This window comes from Diuraphis noxia, unplaced genomic scaffold (assembly GCF_037042655.1).
Source record: "Diuraphis noxia isolate RWA-SAM2 unplaced genomic scaffold, SU_Dnox_SAM2 contig0004, whole genome shotgun sequence".
In the NCBI taxonomy this organism is placed as follows: domain Eukaryota; kingdom Metazoa; phylum Arthropoda; class Insecta; order Hemiptera; family Aphididae; genus Diuraphis; species Diuraphis noxia.
The window spans coordinates 42,981,544-42,995,101 of NW_028301714.1; the positions used below are offsets into that span (position 1 = coordinate 42,981,544).

At 30.1% G+C, this 13,558-nt stretch overlaps 1 protein-coding gene across 1 annotated transcript in view; it reads right to left on the reverse strand.

Annotated features, from left to right (window-relative positions):
- LOC107165215 (putative G protein-coupled receptor CG31760) overlaps nt 1-12,990 on the reverse strand; it is a 28,907-nt gene extending 15,917 nt beyond the window's left edge. Inside the window, exon 1 of the mRNA XM_089227573.1 lies at nt 12,874-12,990. Coding sequence (XP_089083699.1) covers nt 12,874-12,951 — 78 coding nt within the window. The 5' untranslated portion in view covers nt 12,952-12,990. The remainder of the gene's footprint in view (nt 1-12,873) is intronic.
- Nucleotides 12,991-13,558: the final 568 nt, after the last annotated feature.

Sequence of the window (13,558 nt, forward strand, 5' to 3'; positions counted from 1 at the left end):
GGTCGACATAGACAAATTTTGCTCAAATCATTTTTACTTAATAGTTAGTTATAAATGCATAATTATATAGTAAGTAATGAATAGGGCTCGGATTTAAATGCCCTAAAAATATAAAAAAAATGCCGTTTCAAAAAATGCATTATTAATTAAATAAATTCAAATTTAATTATTATTAAAAAATGAGCAACAAATAAAATTCTAATAAAAATTCTAAATTATATAACAATGTACAAAATAAAATTAAAATTAAAAATTAAATTATATTTGCATTGCATTGTACAATAAGAATTTATTTAATGTTTACTACCTTCGACGTAATACGCAACACGACTGAAAGCGTGGACAATCGGCCACGCGCACCACCGATATAATATTATCGCTCGATAAGAAAATAATCCGATAAAAGTTTAGTTGTGTGCAATAATATCGGCTAATTGGATGGTGTGACATAAAGGTTGTAAAAACCTGATGTTAAATTAGTTAAAATAGTTCAAAATGAAAATAATTTGTATTACGTAGTATTATTATTTATTATTATTATATATAATTATATTATTTTATATATTATTACGCAATATTACTATATTACTATGTATTATTATATATTACTATATATATATATATATATATATATATATTTTAGTCATAATACGACAAATAGGTCAAAAATGTACTAAAAAATGCATTAAAACCGTATGAAATCCACTAAAAAAGCAAAAAAATGCCCCAAAAAATTATTGTGGTTAGATTGCGAAGTACTTGAAACATATTTGTATCTTGGAAAGCATCGCGTAAGATATCCCAAAAAAAAAGATGCAAATGCATTGAAATCCGAGCCCTAGTAATGAACATACTGATTTTTTTGGGAGTATAAATACATATACAATGTAATAAATAATATAACATACAAATAAATAAATAATTATTACTCTTCACATTTAACAAGTTTTGATCGTCAATTTTTCAAAATTAAGTTGCAATTAAAAGTATTATAAAAATCGATGAATACAATTATATATATTATATTTTATAATTATAATAACAAACTGATTTAAAAAATTATTTTCTGGTATAATTTCAGCAGATTTGTATTTCTCAATAATAGAATTGATTGTTGTTTTAAATTCTGAGCGGAGCGATAAATGTATTTTTTGTTAAATACGCTCTTGAAATATGTATGTTTTGTTGTGTAGGTACTATTTATTGCAATATACGTCCTAATTTATGTTTCATAAAATTCTCGATACTAATATTAAATATATTACAACCTATTTAACCAGTTGTTAAGTATTAATGAACGTTTTTTTTATAAATTGACATGATATTTTAATGTTAGGTTAAAATTTCGATAATAAAAAAAAAACTGCGTTGACGAGAAAATCCTACGTTTGAGTTAATTTAAATTACACTTTTTCGCGAGTATTTATACGCGACCGTATGTGTTAGGTACTTATACAATTATACAGAATGTGTACGGGCGTACCCGCCCGTGTTTATATACCTAGGTACCTATACGTCATAAGAACAATGAACAAATAGAAATAATAGTATGATTATCATAAATTTTTAATACCACAGTTAACAGCCTCGCGTATTTGTTACTATTATACGTATCGTATCGTTATAACCGCGAGATTGATAAATTGAATCTCAAATGACCCTAACTCGGTAAATTGAGTCCCGGGGAAAAATAGGCAAGTTGAGTCCCGGAAAAAATAAGGTAAGTAGTAGCAGTAGGTAATTACTAATTTGAGTCCCAGGGAAAAACGATTTATATGCATTTAAAATTTAACAATATGCACTAAAAATTTTTATTTGTGATTTGTGGACATTCATCGACTGCATGTATATGATTTTGAAAATAGCAACATGCATTTTTATTAATTATATAATTATTTTTTTCCCCAAAGATAAAATAACGATACATTCTTAACAATTCCAAAGCACTTACAGTCAATAAAAGTCGATAACTTTGTAACATCGTACCTTCGATAAGGAGCAAATGACCAAATACACCAGTAATGTTATTACCCGATTTGAGTTAAATTAAAACAATATCAATGAAATTTTTACCAAGTACATAATATAGGTATATTATTATTATAATATAATAATAATAATTTTTAACGATAATAATTTTTTTTGATTAATTTTTAACTAAATGGAGTGTATAATAATATAATGTAATGTATAATAATAATGACATTTATTTTTTATTTAATTTATATTTTTAATAATTAATATAAATCTAAATATTATATTATATAAATAGTTTAACATAAGTCAAAATATTAACTTACTACCTATTTTTTCCCGGGACTCAACTTACCTACTATCTGTTTTCCCCAGGACTCAATTTACTTTTTTCAAAATGTACCAAACTAATCTCGGACTCAATTAACCTAGCCCCGTTATAACACTAATTATTATGCTCTAATTAGCATACGATGTATGTAATTATCAACGTTATGTGTGCAGATTATTCTAAACCGTTGTAATACACATGCTTATAATATTATAGTATAATTGTTTATAATAGTAATATAGAAAAATATATTTTTGTGGTACGTCTAGCACGTAATATAAAACAGTTTATTATAATTTCCAAGGTAATAAGTCCATACGGTCGTTGTAACCATAATAGTAGGGAATTAAATGTTGGCCGTCAATAACATAGACGTCGGAAAATCCGCCTGACGCCTGTCCATGCAGCACGAGATCTTACACCTATGTGGCTGGTCGTATTTTCCGGTTGTTGCTGGCGGTTCCGGCCTACCAACGACCTCACCGTTATCTGGCTCTTCTTTACCCTGGGCTGGTTTAATTTCTCCAGCAATTGACACCTCGTCGTTTTCTGTGACGAGCGGTGCGTCTCCTGCAGGGACAGCAGTGGAATCTACGGGCTCCGACTCTAGGGACAGCGCGTCGCTCCTCTACCCTTGCTATCTCCATCGATAGTAAACAGTAGAATTATGATCGAGATGTGCATTTTGTAGTTATTTTCATAAAAACCGTCCGTGATGCTCATAATTATTTCATACAGAACCTGGAGTAGTTCGACTTTTATTTCGTATATGTTACGATGGCAAGCAGCCATTTTTTATGTGTGCGTATATGTATATACGAGTGTATGTAGTAGCTGGTCGAATTGAGAATTGCTAATGAACTAAATAACATTCCTTTCAACACAGAGATCGATAAATTTGAAAATCTCCTAGACCACTACGTTTGTTACTAAAGTCAACGAGTAGGTATACGATAATTGTTCGGATCGGCCAGCAACATTAGTATTTCAAACGCGTTTATTTTCCTAAAGATATTATTATTATTATTGATTTAAGCTTAAAGCTTCAAAGACTCAAAGTTATGATACTACATAAATGATCAATGTGTCTCTTATTTATATTATGGGTATATTTGCATTATTAATATCATTGTAATTTGTTATGAGTAAATAATATTGTAAATCGTTATATTTTTAAGTATAGGTAACCTCGTTATTATATGAAATACTAAAAATTAATAAATAATCATGTAAATATAATACAGTATAGTCATGATAATAACACAAACAGCACTTAACATTAACAACAATAAAATATTATTTTTGATATTAATTTCGAAAATGCAGTATTTACGATGCACTATACCGCTGGAAACCACGGGCGGCGTCGAGTGCATATTATACGTCATCTTCACCACCTAGTCATATTGCGGGACTTTCCATCACGTGCGCAACTTTTTGCGAGTTTTCCGTATTCGGGTACATTTCCTCGTACGCACCGATCAGGGGGCCATGCAACGCTGGGGCCTCGGTGGTTAACGCTAGTTCGTTCGTTTTTGAGACACGTGCCGTGCCGAGTTGCCTGCGGTCGGACACACTTTTGTGCGCCGCACGCCCATCAAGGCCGCAAGACGACGATGTTGTAATATTATGATATTATACTTGGAATTTTAAGTTTAAACTCTTTTTTAAATTTTTTTTATTCAATTTAAATATCAATAAAGATTAGGTACTCGGCCTCACTGAGTTCAGAATCCGCGCGTGTGGAGACCCAGGAGTTATCTTTTTTTTTTTTTGTAAGGAGAACCCGCGGCAACATAGGCCATTGGGTGTGGGGTGGTACGGTAGGGATTATTTTTGTATGTTTCTTTGTAGGTTTTTAATTGGGTAGGGTTGTAACACGTGTTTGTGTAAGTGTGGCAAGGATATGTTGCTAAAAATCCCGGGTGGTCACCCATCCGGGAGCTAGCAACTGCGGCCGGTACGTACGCTCAGTGCGTTTCCGCAGATTGAGCGTACGACCGCGCCTCACCAAGCCACAGGAGTTATCTTGTTTACCACGTGTTTTTGTATTTTGTAAAACTTGAAATTCAAATTCAAAAATGTAGATTATTAGAACAGCAAAATATAGTAGAATAAAATAAAAACAATCAATTTAGATAAAAATGGAAGTTTACAATGTAGGTATTTGATAATTGTGTTTAGGTTTTGTTGCATCGTATTCACGAAGAAACCAGCGGGTAATGTACTTTTTGCTACATCAGTATGGACATATTATATTCTGCCAAAATGTTGGGCATTAAATTATGGGGTCGCTGTAAATTGCGTCCCGTTTCAAATTTTTTATGTAAATTGCGGCCCGGGTATATTTTATACATACGTAAATTGCGGCCCCGGTATATTATATACATACGTAAATTGCGCCCCCGGTATATTTTAATATATTAGCCTAGGTACTTAAATATATGTCATTGTTATGTAAATTACATTAAAGGTTACGAAATCAATATTTTCCTTCCCATTTTTCAGACTTAGGACTGGCAATATAATTTTATTCATATTGGTATGGTTAAAAATATTGGTTTTGCTGTTTTGTTTATAATTAAAAAATATAATATTAAAAAAAAGTAAAAATTTGTATAGTGAAAAAAATAGTATTATAAAAATTCGAATTAATATACTGGTAAAAACTTATAAGATAATTCCCGCACATAGTCTAATTGAGTTATTTTTTGAGCATCAAGTGATATCCTTATCGATCAATATTAAAGATAATATAACCAGCCGACCGGAAATCGGAATATCCCGGGCCGCAATTTACGTACATTTCAAATATACCCGGGCCGCAATTTACGTATGTATAAAATATACTCGGGCCGCAATTTACACAGTATATAACTATGACCTTTTTTGCGGGACGCAATTTACCAACTCCGAAATTATGTGAGTCCCAACGAAATCGAACACACGTTTTTGGAAAAAAATAGTAAAGGATAAAAAAATATTTGTTTATATGTCATGTAATTAATATTTTTAAGCTCCATAATAAAAAAGATATTTTTACTTATTTTATAATATAATACGTGTCGTTTAGAGTATTGACCTTGCACAAGAAAATATAGTTGACATTCAATAATAATTATACTACAGTAAGTAGTAAGTATTTTAACGAAAAAGTTACATAAAATATGAAATATTGTTACTGTTATTTTTTATTTAAAATGATTTTACCACTTGTACGACTAGACGTTAATGGTTAATCGTCATCGATGTGTTCAAGAGAGCTTGAATAAATTGGTATTACTAAGTCATAATTTTAGCGCTATACCTATTTCGAGAAGTTTTTTCTCTTTCTGTTTGCGCCCTTTTCATACAATATTTGCAATCGTCGACCGGTTGGTACTTTGACTTTGATATTATAGCAATATAGTATCAATTTTATTTTATTATAAACTTTATTTATACTATTATATTAAATTAAAATCTATTTTAATGATTTATATATATTAATATATATATATATATATATATATATATATTTAATGTTTTATATTATTAAATTAAGGTATTACTATTTAGTTATATAATAGTGTATTTTTCCATATGATCTTTTTTTTTTTTTGTGTGTGTATTTGTATTATTTCATATTATTGTATCTATTAACTTTTAACTTATACTTATTCTGATATTTTAAAATTTCCGTTTGGCGTTTATATATTAAAAATAAATAAATAAATTTATACTGTAGTAGTTCAAATATTATTATTGTTATAATATTAGTGTTAACTGTTTTGAAATATTACGGTAGCCGGTGCCTGGGGTACATAGATAACAAGCGCATGAGAGCATAATAATATGTGTATTATACTGTGACAATATTATTTAATATTTTACCCGTTTACACGTGAATAATGAATAACGATAATATAAGAGTATGAGACTCAAACCCATACGACATTATTTTACAGTGCTTATTATAGAAAATAGAAATTATTATAGGTTTAAGAGACAATACTGTTTAAAGTACATAATATTATGAAGATTAGCTTAGTGTTTAACATGCATCGAGGTAAAGAATATTAGCACCAATTATTATTATTATCTCGATGTTTATACGTTAGTATACGTTGCAAATTAATAAGTATCACATTATCACCATTGGTAATATAAATACTAGTATTTTAATATCTACGTATAATAACAAGTATAAGTACTCGATGATTCAACCATTTGAATATTGTACACAACTAACTATACAATTAATAACTTGAAAAAGTGAAATTATTCATGACATAATTATACTGAAGTAAAGTTGTTTCAACTATGTAATGCATCTAAGTCAATGTATATTCATCTTATTTTTAGATTCACCGTACAATTTTACTACTCGTGATTAAATATATAAGCTTTGGGAAATCTAGTTCGAAGGGCTTCAAAATTAAGTACAAAAATACAGACATGATGAAAGAGATTTGATGTTCGAAACATGTCGTACCGATTGGTCGACACAGTGCTGGTGCTATATGATTTGTGAGGTCCTGTGCAATTTATAAAAGCGAGGCCCCCCAACGTGCGGACAAGTGACAACGAAAACATAATTGTTAAAATGTTATTTCGTCGACCCTTCGATCATTATTCTTTCTAACTATATTTTTGTTGCGCGGCGTGTGTCAAAAAACTTCAATCGTCATATGATAATAGTAAAACATCAATGAAAAATCGTAAGTCGCATTATAAGTGTGAGGCCCAGACAGTAACTAATATAAACTATAATATTATAATATAAAGTCAATAATACTAATATAATATTATAATATAAATTATAAAATCAATAATATAATAAAGAATTGAGTATTTATATGAGTTTATTTTAACTTTGAGTTATGATGAGCTTCTGTTTTCTAAATGGAAATTAAACATTATTGCGTCCAAGTATATTCCATAGTACAAGTTGTACTATTTTGTAGCCTAAAATTTTAATTTTAATTTTAATAACGTTGGAATAAAGAAGTTCAAATTCAAATTAATAAATGTTATACCTTTCTTTTGAAATGATAATATTTTCTCAAATTTCCTTATTTTATCAGAACCAAAGCACCATTTTTGATTATAGATTGAAGTTTTTAATATTTCCATATAAAAATTATTTTCTTATTATGTGAACCTACGATTTGTCGGCGAGTTGCAACTTTTTCAATATTTTACCGGAGATCGGTTTTCGCGTAATCGGTGAATTGGGTTAGAGCGAATTGATCCTGAATCGATTTATGAAAATTATTTGAATATAGTTAACATAATACGTTGTTTTTATTTTTTTTATTTTAGAACTTTCAGCATGTAATCATTATAGTTTGAAAAATTACGGTATACAAATATAGAGTAGAAATATATAGTAATAACATAATACAATTAAATATTAAAATTTAAAACACAACATAATAATGACGAACGGTTATAATATTAACAAGTTAGATAAACATAAGCAATAATATTATTACTTATTATAGTAATTAAATAATATATATAAAGTATAGATATGAAGAAAAATTAACGTGTTTTATGATTCAGCGAAGGCATAAGATTATAAGGTGGTTATGAAGATTAGTCATTATTACCTACTATTATATTGTATCACTTTGTAAGCAGTCACGTCTGCGACCGTGGTTATGTTGTTAAATTGATTTATATATTTTTAACTTTTTAAGGTTATATTCTTTTTATGCGGTGTACGACAGCAACATATTTTTTTTTACATTCAAATATACAGTCTACTCATGAAAACCACATTTTTTATTCACACCACACAACCAAAATTTACATAACATAAGGTAATTTTGGTAAGCAATGTGTTTAAGAGAGTTGATGAAATCGAAGTTAATGGAGTAACTATGGTATTTAGTTGTGTAAAAAATTGAGATAAAATATTTGGAATAGGTTCCATATATTTTTATCTTGGAAAAAATGTTTGTAGCAAAATAAGCACAGAATAGACTTAATCTATTCTGTGAAATAAGTACTTAACGGTCGACAATTTACTGTCATCGGATATCGGAATAATAAACTTTATCCACTATTTAGCATCTAACTTGTACATTTATTATTGTTGATGTTCTCAAAAATGTTCAACTTTCTTTTTTGAAATTTGTAAAAGCATGCATATTATTTAAAATTTAAAATTTAATTTTGCTATTTTAGACAATAATGCCTAAGGTAAATTATTTATTGATTTATACCTATATAACATTTATATATTAATGGAGATAATCGTTTAAAGTTTATTTTACTTCTGGGATGAATCACTTGAGAGGACGTCACGCCCGTATTTGTTGTCTCAGTCTTACAAATGCGTAATATATCAAATTTACGCTCAGCAGTTCACGTTTTACTCTGTTAGCTAAAAATTTAGAGTGAATAGACCTATTAAGAACCTTGGTGGTAAGAACATTATCTGTGTTTTGTTGGGAGTATTTTTACGATAATTAAGTTTTTATGTGAGTTATGCGCGTGTAATAAATTATAAAATAAAAATACTCATAACTCCCTTAAAAACTGAATTATCGTAAAAATACTTCCAAAAAAACACAGATAATATTCTTACCATCAAGTTTCTTAATAGGTCTATTCGATGTAATTTTTAAGCCAACGGAGTAAAACGTGAACTGCTGAGCGTAAATTTGATATGTTACGCGGTTTGTACTTTGTAAGACCGAGACAACAAATACGAGTGTGGCAACCTAAGAACACGTACAAGGTACAACGCATCTAAAATGTAATACAATTTCTAAAAAACTATAAAATTAAACCAATATCATTGAGTAAACGAACCATAAAATAAGTAAGATTTATATCGCAATCACTGGCTGATCAGGTTTCGGCTGAGAGAGGTAGGTTGCGCGCCGGTCGTCGAAAATAATATTATAATAACGCATTTTAATATTATGACCAGTTGAGCGGGAATTTCGTTGTTCTGGTTGGGTTTTCGATTTCGACGAGTGTGGACATCAATGTTATTGACATCAATAATATAGAAAAATATGGTGTTCGATTGGGTTCTGCTTGTTATTGCACGGCTTTGATTTCCAAGTACCAGGGCCTCAGTGTACGAGTGTCGGCGTCGAGCCATGTCCGATCGGATACCGTTTGCGGGGGAAACGCGATCGGCAAAAACCACGCACAACAGGATACCATGATGACGGTATACGCGTTACGGTATACGACGCACTAGACTACTAATTTTTGTTTTACCTATTTAATGTTTTTTATTTTTGTACCACGTGTTGTGCGTGTTTGGTTATCCGATTTTATATACTATTCGAGGCATTGTGGTATTATCAGTATTCCGAAATCACCTTTTTGTTATTTGTGGGCCGTTATTAACAATGGTATTCTATTAAAATCATTGATTGTTGAAGATGTTGATTGTTCTGCTTATATTTTTTTTTATCATCAGTGCACTATACTTTGTATTCTATCTCTGATTCACATGTAACATAGCAAATTTCGGTTCAGAATAAGCGACGAATAGTACATTAGTACGGACTACGGACAGCTGATAAGGAAACAATTTTATAATCTAATATAATAACTAATAAATTATTAAATTATAATACGAAATAATTTTGTCAATAAGGACTTTGTAGTATAATCTATGATTTAAACAAAATTGGTAGGATAAAAATATAAAATTTAGACTTTGTTCAGAAATCGGAAAAATTTCTTAAAACCCTCATTAAACAGTAATCGTGATTTCATTTATCATGCAGTGTAGTATGCCCGTATACGGTCGACATTTTATTGGTTTTTATGGGTTTTATGATTTATACATTAAAGTGTTAATACAATCTGATTTCTATGGATAAATATTAATTAACGGTAACGTACATTGAGTGTAATCAGTAAATTTACGAGTAATATTATTATTTTGTCCGTAAATTATTTTATTACTTCGTCGATGAATACGGGCTGCAAGTACCGGATCTCACTATGCAGTATGCGTTTTGTCGGTTGCCGATCGGCAAATGACCGCGACATCTATAATTAACATATAAACCGCATTATCGGGACCAGACTGGACAGATTCTCAGAACGTCCGAACTGTCCGAATTCGGTCTGAAATCAACCGCGCGCTGTTGCGGGTTGGTAGCGACGATGCGTTTCCGTCGTACACAACAGTTACAGTACATTTGTCTACACGGAGCGTTTTTCGGTTACCGTTATTTTTTGAATGGGCAGTTTTTAAAAAAATTTAAATACTTATATTATATTTAAAAAATATTTTTCAAACACGTATTCAACTGAAAAATTAATAACAGAGGTCCAAAACTATTCGTGTATTTGGGATATGGCCTCTATAAGGCTCCAAAGAGTACATGAATAAGGACCTAAAAATAATGTTGAACATGATACAGCACGTCTCAGTTTAGTCAGTTTAGATGATATGGACGATGATACCTCCGAGACACCGGTTAACGTTTCATCTACTCGTATTAATCCAAATTAAACAAAAAAAAAATCCAATTACTCCATTTCAAAGTAATTTACTCGAACATTAAAAAAAATTCCAACAGCTCCTTTAAATATTAATGATTATGCAATTAACCAAAATTCATCTTCTAACTTACAATATGATTCCAGTTCTTATTTAAATGCTCAACCATACACATATTCATATCCAACTTATATACACAACCTAATTTATTATCATCATCTTTTTATTCAGACTACACCGTTTAACCACACTCCCGCCTTCGTTATCGTCACAATCATCACCATCAAACCAGACACAATAATTTTGATTCCTAATTTTTATAAATAATAATTATTAGTTATGAAATACGACCAGGTAGGTTATAAATTATAATATATATAGGCATGATATTATTATGTATGGTTTTTATTTTTCTTACTATATTATTTTATTATTAATTATTAATTATTAATTATTTGCACATTGAAATAAGTTATGAAGTAATGTTTTCTTTTAATATATTTTAAATAAATTTAAATATTTTGTGCTTTGAACAAAAAGAGGAAATGTTCGCAATTTTGTAATGATTTTTAAAATAAATAATTTATTGTTATTTAAGATAATTGTTTTGATATGTAAGTACCTAGTAAATATATATATATATATATATTGGTTTTACAACTAAGTTCACTGATAAATATATTACTTTGCAAGTAACAAAATTATTTTGTAAGATGATAAAGTGCGTACCTATGTCCAAACAAAAAATTGTTGGTTCTATCAGACTGATTGATTTACTTAATTAAAAATGTATTATAGAACAATTTCGATTTTGCTCTTTGGAAATTTGTTATTTAAAGTTGTACTGTTAAAAAAAAAAAAAAAATGGTTTTTTCAAAATACTTATTTTTTAGTAAATAAAATGATACGAATATACATTTTGAGTCTTTGAGAGAGGTTTTTGGAACACAACAAATTGAATCTATAGTTTGTATTTTGTATTGTAAAAAATAGAAATTCCCTATAGTTACTTATTATAGCGCATCTAATACTAAATAAATAATATCATGTACTACCTATGTCAAGTATTTATGTCATCACATATTATTATACCTGTTAAATATATAGTGATGTATAGATCTCGTAGATACAAATATAAAAATTAAATAAAAATTAAAAATGTTACCTCAGTCACCGTCAACCTTTCTTTCGGACTTATAGGATTTCGAAGGTGCGTAACAGATATAAGTTAACTGACTGAATCGCCGAACAACATGTTGGCTAGTTTGATTTTCTTGATTATGTAACTTATACCTAACTTATAATATTAGATATATTTCGTTGAAATCAATTACTATTACCTATACTAATTTAAATTAAATTTCAAAATTAACAAAATAACAACGATTGCTGTGCTTTTTAATCCCGTTTGTAGGTACTCGGCAGCCGATAAAACGCATAGTCTGAACGGTCGTGCCGATTGCGGTTCGGTTGTGATAGTTTTTTCGGTCGCCGACAAAACGCTAGTCTGATCGGGCACACTTAGTTTAATATGTAGTATCAATTTGTATCATTGATGAATCAATGGTAGTATGTACCCAACCATATAATTTCTGTAAAACGTTTCATTCGTAATTCGTGTGCCGTAGTAAATTGTTTGTATTATATACTTATAGGTAGATAGAATGAAATAAACAAATTTTGTTTTTTACCAGTATTTGTGTAACATTATTTTTATAGATGATAGGACTATGGGAGCTAATTTATCAACGAAAATCTTAATTTCTTCTCCTGATGAATATTTGTATTGGCTATTCATTTATTTCATTGAATAATTATTAGGGGTTCTATAAATCAAAATACCAATATGTATGTTTCTAAAATTTGAAATTTACAATTATAATATTTTAAGCTCAGACTTTTTTTTTTATTAGTTTTTAGTACATTTACAGCTCAACAATTAACTTATTTATACAGATCGGCTCATACTTTTAAAAATGAATACATGCTCATGTACCTAATATTAATGTTTTCAATATATTACATAATTGTTTGTATTATATTCTATTGTTTATCATATAGTTTAACAAAAACGGAAAATATTAATAATATGAAACCTTACAGTATTAGATTTGAATAATGTCCAACAGACAAAAAGCCAGTCGATGAAACAATATAAAACGATCCGGACTACCCGCATGTGTTGTTAAATAAATGTTCGTAGTAGCCTCGTAGGTATAAATGAAAAAAAAAAATACATTTTTGATTCATAAAACATGATATACTTTTTACCATTCCATAATACTTTTTTAAATGATAGGAGCATAATCTACATAAAAGTATGTAACATAAATTCAGGTCTATAATTATTTAAAACACTTACAATGAACGCACAGACGCGTATAATATTATTACAGCGAAGGTTTAGGTTTACGCCATTACGACGACGCGTCGCGACGGCTGCGAGTAGTGAGTACTATCTGTCTGCGGCGCCGCGCCGCGGCGGACGTAACCGATCGTAATGATAATAATACCGAACAGCTGACGCGCGACCGCGACCACGGCGATAAAACGTACTAACCTACGTATGCGGTCCTGGTACCGCGGGACGCTGAACGGGCCGCTTTCATTGTTCTCGGACGTCCACCCACGCGTTGGCCGCCGACACAAATTCGTCGTATTGTCAATACGCTAATACCCGACGGTTGGCCGGATGGTGTCCTGGTACGGCGGCCGACCGGCGTCAGCACAATTCGCGTGGCGCACGCGCCACGGGCCGGCCAGAGCGATGTCGCAGCACTCGGCCA